The sequence below is a fragment of the Chironomus tepperi genome, unplaced genomic scaffold (assembly GCF_022539635.2).
Source record: "Chironomus tepperi strain 1889 unplaced genomic scaffold, CSIRO-AGI_Ctep_v1 contig_163, whole genome shotgun sequence".
Classification (NCBI taxonomy): domain Eukaryota; kingdom Metazoa; phylum Arthropoda; class Insecta; order Diptera; family Chironomidae; genus Chironomus; species Chironomus tepperi.
Window position 1 is genome coordinate 676,970 of NW_027226285.1, and position 17,918 is coordinate 694,887.

General features: G+C 33.5%; 2 protein-coding genes across 2 annotated transcripts; both read left to right on the forward strand.

The window, feature by feature from the left end:
• Positions 1-2,952: 2,952 nt before the first annotated feature.
• LOC139088421 (gastrula zinc finger protein XlCGF26.1-like) lies at positions 2,953-5,485 on the forward strand. Its single transcript, XM_070637640.1, has 4 exons — positions 2,953-3,174; positions 3,239-4,571; positions 4,649-4,818; positions 5,281-5,485. The coding sequence occupies exons 1-4, from the start codon at positions 3,028-3,030 to the stop codon at positions 5,425-5,427; spliced, it is 1,797 nt and encodes a 598-aa protein (XP_070493741.1). The 5' UTR covers positions 2,953-3,027; the 3' UTR covers positions 5,428-5,485.
• A 4,140-nt stretch (positions 5,486-9,625) lies between these two features.
• Positions 9,626-17,262, forward strand: LOC139088404 (ATP-binding cassette sub-family G member 1-like). Its single transcript, XM_070637620.1, has 4 exons — positions 9,626-9,800; positions 13,521-14,654; positions 16,556-16,812; positions 16,868-17,262. The coding sequence occupies exons 1-4, from the start codon at positions 9,743-9,745 to the stop codon at positions 17,201-17,203; spliced, it is 1,785 nt and encodes a 594-aa protein (XP_070493721.1). The 5' UTR covers positions 9,626-9,742; the 3' UTR covers positions 17,204-17,262.
• The last annotated feature ends 656 nt before the right edge of the window (positions 17,263-17,918 follow it).

Below are 17,918 nucleotides of genomic sequence, written 5' to 3' on the forward strand. Positions count from 1 at the left end.
TGAAAGGTGTAAATTTCCTTGAAATTCAATTGGAACTGTGCGAATGTGGATCAATTTATTCATGAATTTATTTTTGTGAGATCTTTATTGACCCTTCGTTGAGTATCAAAGGCGATTGAGTTGCGTAAGTTTTGGAGATTCTATGGTGCTTCAGAATATACAGTATTTACTTTGCTAGGATCAGTGCCTTCATTAGTTGGCGCTAAATGAGGAATGGGCATCTACTCTAATATCACAAATCGGTTAATCGATCAAAAATGCAGCCTCAAGTCGTCATGGCTCTGATTTAATGTCGTCATCATCATGAAATAGTCAAGCCGGCATGGTGTCGAATTTCGAGTCGATTAATCAACTAGAGCTGTTTGGGTCAAATTAAGTGATCGATGGCAATCTGAAGAAATGAGAGAATTATCGATGCCAATATTGACTGGATACAAAAGGATGCTAGAACTGTTATATCGTACTCATTGATCATATCGACAACACTCTATATAATGCTTGAAAGAGAAGTCTCTGGTGGGAATCAACATACTAACAAAGTAATGATTCAGATGTCCGGTCGGTTGCCTAATCACTCGGTCACAGAAGCCTCACTCTTCTACTGTTAGATTCTCCTTTATTTGACTCGGTACCCAAGATTACACTCTGCTCATACACTCTTTACCCAAGTGTTATATCAACAACCCCAAGTATGCTTCATCCAGAACAGTATATAAGCAAATACTTTAAGACAGACTTCCTATACACAGCACAACATCCACAAAATGGCGTAAAAAAACTTACGAAGGCATGAATGAATAGAAAACCACAATAATGCAATAAAGAAGCACTAAAAATGGAAAAAACTGTTTACATTGAAGCGAGCATTTTTTCAATCAAGGAAGAAAGTTTATTTGAATGCAATTGAAATCGTGGGCTGAATGCAGAAGTTCTAGAATTGTTGAGATATTTTTTGCAAACTTTTCATGCGTACAGCCAGCAGTAAAAAATCGAGAGTCGATGACTGCTATTATGCGTTAATTTAATATTGAAATGAAATGAACTGAACTCGGAAAACTTCATCATGCATCATTCATATTTATATCACAACAACTATGCCATACATGTCAAAACTAAAGTGTCATTTCAGTATGCGGCACAAAAATTGTTTATTGAATATTTTCACCAATTTTTTTTTTTTGGCAATAAATTTTGAGTTAACGCAATATTTGCTATTAATTTATTTTCAATATGTGTACATGAAATGAAATATAAACGTCATAAAAGGAACAAAAAAGCGACAACTTTATCGCGCTTGTCATGTGCATATAGCATTTCAATTTTTATCGACTACAATAGCCTCTATTCTTATATCGTTGACCATTATATTGGAAATGAACTAAATTTCTATTGATTTTTATTTTGATGGCTTCAATTGAATATTGGTAGAACTACCTACAGTTTTTAGTGGGATCTGAATCACTTCTTTGTTGAAACCATCTACCTTTGTGGCCATCTACCTTTGTGGTTCCATAAAATGGGAGGTTGTTAGCCGCATTTTTAGTGCAGGTGATTCAAAAACGGGCATTTGAACGAATGCCGATGCTATGTCCTGAACTCATGATCGTTGCATTGGTGTATCAAGTGGTGTCGATCCAAGTGGTCTGATGTGTAAAGTAACTGATTGACTCAGACACATTATTGCTAGTATTTATTAGCTTTTTATTAGTCTTTACACTTGCCAACGCAATAAGAGTGAGAAATGACGACAAGATAACACGAATTAGAGCTTATTTAAGCTTTTGAACCCTATCCCTTACTCTTGTAACTAAAACTAACTTACCTGGAAGATACACGACGTTGAAAGGCTAGAAAAATGCCAATATGACTCTAGTGCCAGGTCACATTCAATGAAATCCGATCTTAGCTCAGAGTCAAGTTGGAGTTAAGTCAGTCTCACTACGCCGTGTGCTTTCCGGGCTATTATCTTTCTCTAGACTAACTTGATGATCATTCAGAATTTTAATTCAAAATTCATAAAAATTTTAAAATTTTAGAATTCGATCGGGAACTGCGGGCTTGCGTCTTATAGTTCGTCCAAGTCTCAAGTCCTGCAGTTTTGAACGAATTCCCTTAAAACTGTGTTAATTGATATGAAGTCATGCAGAATGCTCAACAGAAATTCCATTTTCAATTGATGCTCTTAATCCTTAAACGACAATAAATCATGTAGTTTTTCATCTATCCCCCAATATATGAATAAAATGTCATATTTGGATAGAATGACTTTAAAAGTTTCTAAACGCCATAGAATGGTATATCCTCGTTAATTCATGTCACGTTATTCTATCAGAAAAGACTATTATAATTTACATATAATATCCTCAAGCATCCATGTACGAATAAAAGAAGTGAAAATTAAAGTTTTTTGAGAAAAGTCATTTTTCATACATACATCCTAGAACCCATTCGTGAATATGATTATGCATAGACAAACTTCTGTACTCCATTAATATGGGTAAGATATTAGTGACTATGGTGATGGAAAATTGCATTATTTCATAAGTAATGATCATATTAGAGAGGATTGAGTAAATTATTTTATGTCTAACTGCATTGATAGTGCGCAATTTAGATGGGAGACTAGCAGTAAAATTTTAATATTGTGGGGTCATTCATAAATTACGTCTGATGTTTTAGTAGAGGTGATGATGGGAGATGTGAAGCTATGGGACTTATAAAATGAAGAAACTTATGTATCCTACCCAGAATTCAAATTTTGAGAATTCAAAATCTTAATTTAATTGACATTATTTATGAACGATCCCTTGCGTATATCCCCAAAAATTAATTACCAGACATTTTCTATTCAGAAACTTAAATCAGAGATTAAAATTAAATCCAAATCATAAAGTTTTAGTTGACATAATTTTAACGGTTTTTTAAAATTCAAAAGTTTCCGACCCCTCTGAAGAAATCTTTATTTACATCCGTTACAACAACAAATAAGGCTTGCATATAAATTTGTGACAAATTTTAGTTTAAAACATGAGTTCGGAGGAGAATTATTGTTGTTTGTTCTGCAATTGCAGTACATTGTCAACAATGTTATACGATATAAATGGTAATTCGGTATTAATTGGAGCACAGCTTATAGATTTGGAGGATATAATATTTGATAGTTTTTCGAGACGAGTAAGTAAAAAATTGTTGAAATTTTGAAATTTAAAATAAACTGAATAATTAATAATTTTTTTAGATAAATCCTACTGTAATTAACTACATTTGTGATGAATGCAAGGAACAGCTTGTTCAGTTTTACATTTTTAAGGAGAATTCAAAGCAAAATCTCCCGTCGTCATTTTTTGAGAATGCAATTTCAGAGCTTCATGAATTTTTTAGTAAAAACAAAGAGAAAGAAGAAGACTTTGAGCTGGAATGTACTGAAAGTGACTTTATAATTCGATGTAAGACACAGTATGTAGTTGAAAATGAAGTAGAGAATGAAGTAGAGAATCCAAATTTTGAGCCTATGTATATTGAATCTAATTTAACGGACGAAGAATTCATTGAAGAATCTGAGGAAAAGTATTATGCTGAAGTTCAGGACGATAGTACTATGGAACATGACAACATCATTCAAGACACGATATCAGAGACATCAGAGTCAATGTTATTAAAAGAAGATGACGAAGAGGAAGAATCGGATATGAAAATTATTGTCGACAGTATGGAAATGGAGAAGGTATTCACATGTGAGTGTGGTGTTCAATGTACATCTTTTGCAGATCTACAGGAACATAGGACATTACAGCATAAGAAGCGTACAGTAACACAGAATGTTCAATATGCTTGTGATTTTTGTGGGATTTACTTCAAAGAGGAAAAGTACTCAAAACTGCATGAAAAGGCTCATGAGAGTTTTGAGGCGATCCTTCCTCAAATGCCTTCATATCAGTGCGGCGAATGCCAAATTCTATTCAGCAGTGAGGATGATCTTATTACCCACACATCACTACATGATAGTAAGATTGAGCATTTAGAGGAAAGTTTGATTGAACGAGGCTCTGCATTTGAAGGACATTTTGTGAGGTCCGACAAGTCATTGTCTGAGGAGGACTACTTATCGGAAGAGATTCTCTTCACTTGTGGGCATTGTGGAATCAGGAAGTCTGAATTTTACATCAAAATGCATCTCTTATTTTTCCATTCAAATGTCATCTTTTGTCCGCTTGACAATCGTTGCTTTGAAGGACACAAGCAGATCAGACAGTTCCCAGAGCATGTGAAGACAAAGCATCCAGAGATTTTTGACAGAAAGGTTGAGTTCATTTGCACATGCTGCAGTGAACGATTTCCAACACAATTCGAAAAGTTGGCTCATATGAAAGTCTGCAACATGAAGAAGTACATTTGCGAGGAGCACTGCGGCAAACGTTTCAAGTCTGAGTGGCTGCTCAACAAGCATCTCAAACTCGTAGAACTTGGCGGTGACAAACGATTCACTTGTTCAATGTGTCCAAAGCAATGTGTATCGAAGTCAGACTTGCAGATTCATATGAGATCACATACCAATGAGCGGCCTTATAAATGTAAGTAGAAGAACCTGAAAATCAACACAAAAACCAAAATTACCTCATAATAATGCCAATCCTCTCATCCTCAACAGGTACAATATGTGACAAAGCGTTTAAAACCAGCGCGAATCGATCGAGTCACATGGATATCCATCGAGATGACAAAATACACGAATGTAGTGTATGTAATCAGAAATTTCAGACTAGACCAATTTTAAGGAAACACATGAAGAAGCATGACCAAGAGTATCAGAACCAGTGTGTAAGTAGAAACCTTCATGTCATCACAGTCAATTGGCCCTACCACTCCTCTATACCTCACCTCCTCTCTTCCCAATCTCAATTTGTAGTTCGTGCAAAAATTTCAAATTATCTCTACCTACTCCCAGAATTTCAACCTAATCTTCACCCTTGTATCTGTCGTCAGGACATACCTAATAGCCACACCCATAAGCTGTTTACTATAAAACTGCGCATGAGATTTGATTCTAATTGATTTTTTGTCCATCAATCAGTATCTATTAAAGACTGTTGACATCCCACGAGTAACAAAAACAATAATCCCCAATAACTGCGAATTCTTGAGTGCTAAAACTAGCCATAACAATTAATCATAGAATAGATCTCCAATATTTTGTTTATGTCTCCAATATCCCACTCTTCCGTGTCTTCTTATTACCTATTTTTAGCATCAACTAATTCTGTTATTGTTTATTCTCCACAGATTTGTCAGATATGTAAGCACAAAGGCTATATTAATCGTACGCATCTTTTGCGGCATATAAAGACAACTCATTCGCAACCAGATCTAACAATTGACCAAATTGATACATTCTTTCAAACTTATTTGATGCATTCTACAGAAAGTTAAGTCGACTAGAAATTTGATTGTATAAATTTTAAATAAAACTGCTAAAGTAAATAAAATATATTTACAAAATTCTTAGTTTCCAAAAAAAAAGGCGTAGAATTTCTTACAGGATGGAAAAACCAAAAGACTGGTTAGGCAAGATCGATGGGAATTTTCAGAACTGACAACATAACTCTATAAAATTTCCAAACAAAGAATTTGCAAAAAAACTTCGCAGTTTACAAGTTATAAACATTTGGCACAAATTTTAATTATTGCTGAGCGCTGACTGAGCAGCAAGAGGTTTGAGTGGGTTTATTAAATTGCCTCTAATATAAGAAAATGGCAATAAATGTTTAATTGGTGTCTTGAGTATCCAGCTTGTCAAAAAAATTGATTAGAATCTGTTAAGTAAGCTCTATGAAGTCTATGAAGCCAACTTAGCTTTGAACTTGCTTAGAACTTACTTTTTGACGATGTGATTACTTAGTCGTATAGAATAACTCGGTTCGATCGAAGATTGAGAATCGGAAGCCAGCAACAGAGTTATAATAGATCTTTAGGACCAGCCAAGATGCCCGAATAGCATAAATCGATCCAAATTTTAGCACCAGACCTACATGACTCTGGCATGATGTATGGCACGAAGTCAGAATCATGCAAGCTTAAAGTTGAATTTTTGATCGATTAACCGATTTGGTTACTTCTCTGGCCAAACAGTCAATTATAATTCTGTTGATGACTAACCTTTGTCAATTCCCAATCCAAATCTAATACTGTCGCTATCAACAATGCATTGATCCTCCATGTGATCGCTGGAACTGGTTACTGGCATTCATAGTTGACCTATTAGTTTGGTACTTACCTACTCCAATGTCTACTATACTAAAAATTATAGTAAAAAAGTTGATTGAACTCTTCAAAAAAATATTATAGTTTAAATTGAATGAAGCCAGCCAATTAATCGCATGTGACATTTTGGCTTTTCGCACATTTTCGTTGATTTTTACGTTTCTTCATAAAAATTCTGAAAGAATTTTACGATTCATCCTTTATTTGTGGTTTTTTAGCATATAAATTATATTTTGCATTAATTTTCTTTTTGGGATTGTCCCACGCTAGTTTGTAGAATTTATGGCTGCATTTTTAATGATAAATTCTCAAATAATTTAAAATGTCAAATCATAAAATTTATATTTTGAACTTCCAAAAAAAAGAAAACAGTCTGAATCAAGTCTGAATGATTTTTATTCTTGAGAATCTGAGAACTCTATCCAAAGCGTGTATCATTCTGACCTATAAATGATAACATTTAAAGAGATCTACCGAGAAAACCATGTCTTTTTTTGCGACTTAAACTACGATATGTCAACAGGTAGTAAATGCTGATTTATTTGATTGCTATTGATCATCCACAATAATAGACAATGAACGTGCTTTTTACCACTATGATGGCATTACGGTACCATACATGTTCCTTCCTTGGCTAAGGCGCACAAGGACACATTGCCGGGAGTTGGGAATGTTTAAAGATAGCTCTGTCCTTTGAAACCTTCTGCCAATTCGGAATATTAAGGACTCTAGCGTCCTTTTCAACACATCCAATCCAGGTACCATGCATTATCTAAAAAAGCACATGGAATAGAAATGACCAAAAATCCGACACCAAGCTAGCATATCTCTGATTCCATGCAAGTTTCGATAAAATCCGACCTCAAAGCAGATCCATGTTTATCTGCATTTTTGGCCTTTTATGCGTCATGTGCCTATCTGCATTATAACATCGACATTCATTCCTATGAATCTAATTCTTGTGTCAATGATTGATATTAAAAAGTGCGTAATTATATAAACACGCATATTTAATCTCCCATATATTAATTGCATATGGACTACCCCAATCATAATTAGAGACTGCTAACAAATTGGTGTTTAAAAGGTGTTAAACAATATTGATGAATTGCAAATTCACGACAAAAATCACAGCTGTACAATTTTATGAATCATTTCACAATTAACATAATGTGATGCACAGATGCTAATTCTCTTTGACGACCAAAAGTTAAAGGCCAACAAATTTCGTTTGGTCCAGGAAACATCTTAAGAAGATCATCTGTACGACCAGCTTAGTAAGTAAGTAACAACCAAAATAAGATCAAAATATTGATAACTACAGATTAGCAACTCTACACGTGCAAGCAATGTCCTGATGCTTAAAATTTGTTTTTGGGTTTTTTGCTTAAAAATAACATTTTTATGATATGCAAAAACCCGTTGAAGATCAAATCATGTTTTGCAAAAATTTTCAATGCTTAAAAATAGCTTAACATCGGTCGAAGAATTTTTAAGAATTTTTTTGGAATTATTTTCGACGATCTTAATAAGAATATCAAGTTTATTGCAAATTATAACGAAACTTGCCAAAAAAAGATGTTCTTGCAAATGATACTAAGGCAAGAACTAAGGCGGTGATTTTGTATGAATTAAAAAAAATCTGAAAATGTCATGTGAAAAAAGTAGAAAAGTTTGTAAAGCAGAATGAAAGACAAAAGACTTATGGATGTTTATTCTTCAGAATATTACGACTTAAGGATAAAATTGAGGAGCATTTACCGACGTAGCTCAATCCCGTCCTGAATACGCCCCTGCCCTGTTCTCCCAAACATAACAAGTGAATGACCCAAAAGTGCTTCATTTCTGCCAAATTTCTGCATCTTTAATAACAATTAAACTGTAAACAACTTATGCAAATTTTGAGTATTGGCATTTCCGAACAAAATTCAGCAAAGCCATCAAGAAAATCGTAAAAATAAACAGAATATTCTTATGAAAGGAATTTTTTGAATAATCAGGTTTACTCTAATGCGTTTTGATCTTGAAAATCTTACGTTTATTATAATTTATTTTACTACCCGGCGTTTTATTTTTAAGTCCACTGTCATTAATTTTCCACATACTGAGCATCGATGTTTATTTTTTGCACGAGAAATTTGTTTTTTGACCTTTTTTGATTACAGAAATTTGAACTTTTTTTAGAGTAATAAGTGTGAAAATCATAGCAGTTTTACACTTTGCAATAGAAAATGGGTCAGCATTGATTTCGGAAGAGAGATTAGACTCTCTTAAAAAATAACAAATTGCTTGTTTTGAGTTCAACTTTTTTTGAGAGATTTTTGGAGTTTTCTTCTCAAAGCAATTGTATGTTTGATACTCTAAGCGACTATTGAGATCTTGGGACCAATGCACTTATGTCAGAAGATAGGAAGAGGAGAAGGTGGTCAAAAAGTCGATTTTATCGCGTTACTTAGTAATTGAACCCATTCTTAAGGCAATAGAATATTAAAATTAGAAAGCATCGGTCATAATTAGGAGTCAAAATACCCAAGAGCTCTCAATTCCATTTATACAGTACGTTACAATTAATTCAGGTTCATCAATCCACGGTGAATTTATTTTATTCCTAACTACATCATTCATAACCCTTACTTGCAATAAACGCTGGTTGATGCTTAGTTTCAGTCATCAAATCCTATACTTAACACAACGATCATCGCTACGTCGCCGTTTGATTGATAATAACCGAATTGTGCCACAAGTAGGAAGCCGAAGAATATTTACTTCCGATAAATCACTAGTCTGATGGTGAAATTCAAACTCGAGAATTTAATTTCAATTTAAAGTCAAAATCTCGCATGCAACATGATCCCAAGTGAGGCAACTGTTCTATATTTAAAGTAGCAGATCACCAAAATCTTCACTTTTACCGGTTGAAAACTAATTGCACAATCGCTTCAAAATATTAAGACTAAGGTACCCGAGCAGCACAATGTGTTATATTTACGTCGCCGTATTAATTAGGTATACGACGAGAAGTTGCTCTGACAGCAGCGTAGCAGTTGAATTCGACCCATTTTTACAGCGAAAAATGCAATTAGTCACACTATGCTGCTCGGGCATCATTCATAAACTACTGTTCTGCATAATCACAGCCAAAATGTATTATTATAATAAATTTAAAAATCACAAAAATTTTGAAAACAGAACGAAAATACCCAAAAAAGAGAGAGACGAAATAAACATCTGATCGAAAACTTTAAAGGCATGAAAAATTTTGTTCAGCATTTGAAGCAAGATAGAGACAAACGCAAAACTTATTAGCGGTCTAACCTTGTCTATCTCTCTCAAACATTTCAAATTCTCAGTGAAAAAAATAAAATTTCGTGTTTTTCGAATCAGTCGTTCTTAATTCGAGCTGTGTAACTGACGTGAATGAAAATAAGAAAATACAAAAAATTGATATTTTGAAAAAGAAGTGATAAGAATTTTGTGTATAAAAATGGATTTAAAATTTGAAGATTTAAATTACACCGTGAATTGTGGAATTATTCATAGAGGTTAATTGACATTTTATGCATCATTTTGTGTCTATCGGAAGTAAAAAAAATTATATTTGCGTCGAATTGCTGATTTTGTTATCTATTAAAGCCTAGAATAGTCAACAGACTCAAACACGTTAGCTACAAGTTTCACGCATAAACAATTCACTTTTTTATCAAAAAATATAATCATGCTCTGCAGTCAGTCAGCTGTCCGGTTATTTTTTTGTCTCATTTTTGTTACACAATTTAGTGTAGTCAGTCCACTGAACTTCATATCTAATCATGAATACTGATTAAATGAAGAAGAAAACCATCAACAAGTTTTTTTCTTCGGAATTCATTTACTATATTTATTTCCTTGAAGTTCCAAATATGCAGTCTGATTGTGTGACACAGCAATTTTTTTGAATTAAAAATGACAAAAATTCAGCTGAAAAAATTGATAATTTATTGGAAGTTGTTATAGATTTTCTTAGATTTGTGAAGTGTTAAGCTGTCTAGCGTCTGAATGTCTGTATATGGATTGAATTTTTGTGACATTTAAGAGTTTCTGGAAAGTGCAGTCATATATTTACATTATTTGGAACATCTCTAAGATGATGATACATGAGTTGATCCATCTCTAGTTGCAGCATCTGAAGCGCTTGAATAAAATAATTGATCGATCAGCACAAACTGTTCATGGCTACCACTTGATTGCCATGTAATCCAAGTTGCAATTTTCATGTGAACTGCAATAAAAATTCTCACTTGGATGACTTGTAGCCGCCATTTGACTACTATTACCAACTTGTGCTGATCGGGTTGAATTCCAATAGTTGCAGTTCTTCCTCAACAACTATCCATTTAAAGAAATTTCTAAAAAAATCCCAAAATTCAATTCAAATCAATCTCCAAAAAAATTATTCAGACCATGTCTAACAACTAACAACTCTGCCGGTGCCAATCAACACGATATGGTATTTTTCACTTCCGAATAAAGTCCACATGCTACGCAGTGATCAACATGCAATAAAATAAAAAACTCTGACCTAGTGCCAATTTTGTGATTTCTTATCTTTAAAATGTTTTTTTCTCTCAGTTTTGTAACTCTGTGCCTGTTCGTCGAGGGTTTTGACGTAAAGACTGAAAGTTTTTAAACTTTTTACTTGCTGTGATAAGTTCAAGGAGGAAATTATTGGAGTGAAAAGTTAATTTTGCTAGGATTCTGATTAAAGTGCTTATTCAGCATATATTGGTGATAGTGATGTACTGTGGAGAGTTCGTACGGTTTCCCTAACCCAAATATGACTACATTTTGATTTCTTTAGTCACAGCTTTACCCCCTAGACGTAAATATTTAAGCAAAGATAAGAAACTTGAGTTAATGAACGAGTTATCTATAGAATTACTAACCACAGACATTATATGAAGTTTTTTGTTGCAATAATTATCGTGAAATTAATTGATTGACTTACTTTTATCGCTATCGTGATGATTGACTGCATGTTGAATCTGTTAGCACGTTTCTCAACGGCACACTGCTGTTTATCGAATTATTTGCTGATAAAATTATCCAAAAAGAGCTGTAACGATGAAGCCGGGACATCTTTATGTCACTCTAATGTTTTGTCGTCCTCACGGTGACAGAATGTCTTAATGCACTCGTTTCTCGGCAAACAGGTTGATCATCACTGCCTTAACAACTATGTTGTAATAAATAGTCAGTAAAACAATCATGTCCGAAAGTTCAAATCACAATATAGTTCAACTTTTGATTATTTATGTGCAATTATCTTTTGGACTTTTGAATTTTGATAGTGGAAAGATCAACACTTGAGTGGATGATCAGTAAATTGAACAAAAATATACTAATTTTATAGCAGAACTTGTTTTACAAAAATAAGTTATGTATTGACCTAGGTCAGTTTTTATAGATAAAAAATAGAAGTTGAAGATAAAAATGTTTTTATGATTTTTAGACTAGCTCTAAAGTTATCTTTGATATTTTTAATGCAGAGTTCTTGCTAAACTTGAATTTTTATTAGTTGCTTAATTTGAATTTTAAGCAATAAGACAATGACTAATTTTTAGCACATTTTCCATACAGAAAAACATGCTGTTATTATGCTATTTGTGCACTTTAACATTTAATTTTTTTCTGAGCAGATAGGCTTTATTTTGCTAATTGTAAATCTAGTTCTGATGACATTTAATGTTCTCGGAATGGGATATGTTATCCACAGGTCTAGACAAGCAGTTAATCAAATGAAAAATCTATACATTCTGGATATTCGAAAGGCATACAGCAAATAAATCGCCGAAAATCCGGAATTGAGCTGTTTTGACTTTGGCCTGAGACCAGATTTCCTCTTATCAGCCCTGAGGTTAGGGTCATGTGGGTTTGATTCCGGATTTTCGATCATTTCTATGCAGTGTGTTCCGGGTTAGGATCAATGGCTCAACAAAATCAAGGATAAATTGCTATTTTGAAGATCATACCTAAATCAATTGATAGACTAGATTTGATTTTTTCAATATTTTGGAATGCTTATTGATTAATTTAAAATTCTAAAAAATTCATCATCCAGGAAGTTGAATTGAAAATGTTGTTTTTCCTTAATTAATTACTGATAACTGATAATTTTGGCATCAAAAATTGTCATGTTTCGATGTCAGACACCTGTCGATGCAACCTCGATGCCTATGCTTTTTTTTGCCAGGCAGACAAAGACTTTTTGACATTTTAAATCAATTTTCAAAATCTGAACATTTTTTTTAAGAATATTTAAATTAAGATTTAGCATTTGTTAATCTTAAACTTAATTTTTAATCAATTGCCAGATGTCACAAATTATAGTTGCAAATTTTATGCTAAAATTCCACCCATAAGTACCAGTTCTCACTAATTGGACCATTATTCATGCTAATAACAAGCAAATAAAACAATTTATGTCGAGTTTATATCCAACAAGCCACAATTATTCGGTTAATTACAGAGAAAACCATCCACAAGATTTTGGGTAAACAATTTAAGAGTCAATGATGTTTACGGTTCTCATTCATTCACCTTACTGATTCTATGTACAAATATTGAGGTATTTAGATATCTACCAATTAACACCATTCCAATAAATCAGTGCTTGTCAAAGTGTTTTGTGTTGTGGCACACTTTTTCGGTTGAGAGTCATAGATGTTGGGCTTAGAAGTGGATTAATGTCAATAATTGTCAATTTTTTGACTAATCGGCATTTTAAGCCGAATTTTTGTCATATTCCTAATCATAATCACGTCTCGTGTCACACAAGTCGCGTAGATCTGCCAATTTACAGCTTCAAGTAAACTCACAAGACCCAAGTAATTTCTTTCCAGTAAAGAATGTTTGTGAGTCATGGTGAAATCACGCCTAAATAAAGCACAACTTAGATCATAATAACATTCTTTGTATGACAGAACTACAAGAAAATCTGTTGTCTAGCCTTGTTAAACTTAATGAATTTTATTACATGTTTAATTTAATTAGCACTTTTTATGTTAATTTCCGTAGCTATCTTCATTAGTTTAATTTCCGAAAAAACACAAAAGAGTCGATCGTAAATTGGGATTTGATTTTATTAAGGAAAAGGTGATTTGAAGGTCATCAAAAATTATTAAAATCAAATATCAATTTATGACTGACGTCATTTGCGATCGACCCCAAATTCATAATCAAATGCATATAAATGCCTAACATAAAATCTCTATTTCCGCCAACAGAACAAAAACACATCATCAAGGGCATCAGCGGTGAATTCAAAGCATGTGAGCTGACAGCAGTTATGGGACCAAGTGGGAGTGGAAAGACAACCCTCCTCAACATCCTCAGCGGCTTTAATACAGATGCATTTGATGGATCAATCACAATAAATGATGAACCGCGAGATTTACGAGAATTTACTAAACATTCAGCATATATAATGCAGGAAGAGAATTTATTCCCACTTTTATCGGTCCGCGAGTCAATGTCATTTGCTGTTAAATTTAAGACTGGAACTAAATTGACAAAAAAGGAACAAGAAGCAAAAGTTGAAAGCACATTACGTATGTTAAAATTAGAAAATTCCGATACATTTGTACAGTCATTAAGTGGTGGTCAGCGGAAGAGAATCTCGATAGCCATTGAGCTCCTTAATGATCCACAAATCATTTTTCTTGACGAATGTACGACAGGACTTGACTCATTTGCAGCATCACAATGTCTTATGCTGTTAAAAGAAATCTCAAGAACTGGACGAACTGTGATATGCACAATCCATCAGCCATCAGCACGGCAATTTGAAATGTTTGATCAGCTTTATGTCATTGCAGAGGGAAGCTGCATATTTAATGGACCTGCTAAAGGCTTAGTTCCATATCTTAAAGAATGTGAAATTCCATGTCCAAGCTCATACAACCCAGCTGATTATGTTATGGAAATAGCAAGCAATGACTATGGCAAGCACAATCACAGACTTCGGAAACAGATTGAGAATGGAAGGATTAATTATGAGAAGAAATGGATGGAAATGAAGAACAATAATTTAAATAATAATGATAGTAACAATAATCTCAGTAATAATAATTACATATGTCACCAACATTGGAACCCGAATAGTATCGATGACTCAAAATACTCATCCTCATTTTTATATCAATTAAAATTACTACTTTTAAGGAACTTCCTCTTCATGTATCGAGATATAACTTATATAAAGCTACGAGTTGGGATGTCATTATTTTTAACATTACTCATTGGATCATTATACTTTCAAATTGGACATGATGCAGCCAACATGATCAGCAGTTATCAATTTGTCATGTGCAGTGTGTATGCTCAGACTTATACGGCGTATTTCTCGATGATGGTGAGATGTAAGTTGACTATTTTGATAGTATTTGGGGAGGTGGTGGGTTTGGGTTGGGATTAGCAAACTGAAGGTTCGGCAATAGACTTCCAAGTCCCATTCCTAGGTACACATCTGAATAAACCCGAGTCTAACGTCTCCGATGATATAATAAGCCTCAAACAGTCAATTCAATCAAGATTTTATGTCCCAAAATATATGCAGATTTGCATCTGTCAGAACCAGTTCTTTAGTATCAAATTCTGGTTTTCTTAAATAGCATTTGAATCTTAATATTCAATAACTAGTTCCAACATCCAAAATTTGTGGAAAATTAGAGAGAAATCTCACAAAATTACCAGGTTATTCACCGAATTATTTTGAAAATTACCGGTAAATATAATTTACGCGTAACAGATAAAAAACAATAGCTGAACTACATTTTAAAGCGATCACACAACCTTGAGCTTACTTTTTTCTTCGCGAATTTTGCTTTTTGGTGTGTTTTTTATTTCCGTAGATATACACGCAGTTTTGATTTCTTTAGCAGAAAAAAAATATGAGCGAAAGTTTAAACTAGATTTTCTGCAGAAACATGATTTAGTAGCTACATATGGTAATATAGTGGTTTGATTTCAATTTGGTAGTTCAATGTCAAGTGCAGTGCTTAAGACAATATTTGCAACGAATGCATATGATGAACAGTGTGGTTTAAACTGTGTGCTGCGGTACACAAGTCGGCCACGGCACACTTTGGTATCAAGCCACGACTGAAGCCAAACACGGTTCATGACACCTCCAAGTGTATCGAGTCACACAGTTTAAACAACACTGATTTTAGACCGTAATAATCCATTTATTGCAAAATTGATTTATAGCTATGCTGAATTTATGTTTTTGCTATAGATCGAAGTGTTTTGCAATTTTTCTAATATTTGTATAGCGCACTTGACTGTGCAAATAAAATTGCACAATCGCGAATGTAATGTTAAGGCCTAATGTGATTGACTTCTAATTCAGAAACTGTCGTGAATGAGAGAATGAATGTATATGCAGAAATAAATATGTGGTTGACTTTTATAAAGTTGTTAAATGATGTAGAATCTATTAATGTACTTAATAATCATAAGTTGCCACTTGGTTGGCACATTAGTTGCCAATTTGTTCCGTACTTAGTAACCTGCTACTGAATTTGCCAAAATTGTTTGTAATATTATTTAGTCATCACTATTAAAGTTCCTTATTACACGCTTAATGCATTCGATTCTATGATTTACAATAATTTTTTTTGGAATCACTGAAGATTCCTCAAGGTTATGCTGGCTGTTATGCTTAGCTGAAACAATATAATAGGAAACAATAATTTTGGGAATGACAGGCAATTGTCATTAAGAATTTGATTCTCATTCAAACTGATGGTAATTCCCAGTAATTCCATTGCGTAAAATACGCGTGTGGAGATTTGTCTCGACTTGTAGAATTGTCTTAAGAATGAAACTTGCTTTAAAATATTAAAGCTACAGTCGCGTAAAGCTGATACCGGTCAAATCATTAAAAACTCTTAATGTGCAGCCACAGAGTTGACCCACTTAAATTATCAATTCTTATTTTGAATATTTCCACATCTATCTAATACATGCGCCCTAATACCTCTTTAGATAACATAATTTATTCAATCTTCCGTAATACGTGACTTTTCATCTTACAATCTTGCTCAATAATTACAAAACCTTTTAAATCCGGTCGAAAAAAAATGAACAAAACTAGTTTTTCACGTGCCGAATTCTGAAGTCAAGTGTCATTGACATGTCTGAACTTCTTGTTGATGTACGTCTGGGAAGTTTTATTTATTAGATTTGGACCAATTAAAGACTGACATGTAAATACGTTAATCCACTTAATCTTATGATTTTCCTATCTTTCTCTTAGTTCCTCTCGATTATGCAATAGTAAAACGTGAGCATTTTAATCGACACTACTCGAGCATGGCTTATTACTTAGCATTCAATTTAGCCGACAGTCCATTGCTAATTGCATGCTCACTATCATCAAATATTCTTGCTTATGTGATGGCTGGAATGCCTCTAGAATTTTATAGAGTTTTACTTGTTGCTGTGATTGGAGTGCTGACGTCGTTTGCAGCTCAAATTTTTGGCATATTTTGTGGATCGATGTCGAGTGTTGTGGTAAGTTGCTGCAGACAAGATGCTACCTAAAATCACTACAATCTATTCCTTACAGATAACAGTGATAATAGCAATACCTATAATGATATGGCACGTGACATTCTGTGGTGGCTTCGTGTTCCAAAAAGATGCACCGGCTCTTTTCCAGTTTAATTACGAAATTGACTTTCTTAAACACGCTGCAGATGGTGTCGCAACAGCTGTTTTTGGATGGGATCGTGAGAAGCTTCCGTGCAGTAAATTGTATTGTCATTTTCAAAGACCAGCAGATCTGCTCAAGAATCTCCAGATAAGTCAAAATGTTTACAAAATATTTATCTCAGTTTCAGTCATACTTGGTGCTTTACACATAGTTACGTATTTTAACATGAAATATAGATTAAAGAAATGAAAAATTTGTCAAGTTATTTATTTTAGATTAATAAAAATTGGGATCTGATTTTTAAAAAATGCTCATGACTTAATAAAAATTAATTAATTGAATCTCAACTCTCTGACCTTCTGAATTAAAACGATTTACATCAATATTGTAAAACCAACAACTTTTTACTATTAAACCAGTTAGAACTTATGACCTGAAAACGTTATAATTGCAGCAGTTTGTTACACGAAATGAATCTCGGTAAAATGTAAACTCTCTATAACGGACATATATGTTTAGTGTGTCTGAATTGAGTGAAAATGATGGAAAGAAATATAGTATGGCATGGAATGGGCGAATTAAAGGAAACGAGGGGCAATGGTGTTTGTGGTCTGACTACTTCCCTGTAGCATGATCAAGTTCAAACACTTACTTTATAGCAACAGCTTAGCTAACTAGGTTTGATATTGTGAACACCCCTAGTATACAGAACAGTGATCAGAAATCCAATTTTTCGTTGAACGTCAATACCTTAACAGTCCCATCCACCTTGTATACAAAGTAACCTATCGTCACTAAATGCTAAGTCATATTTACCTTGATTCTTTCTAATCGCTTGCATTTAGCAATTCAACTTGATTTATAAACTTAATTCATGCAATAATCATAACTTATTGAACTTATTATACTGAAAATCAATCAAAATTTATTGACTAAACTTCTAAGTTTCAATAAATGAAAGACT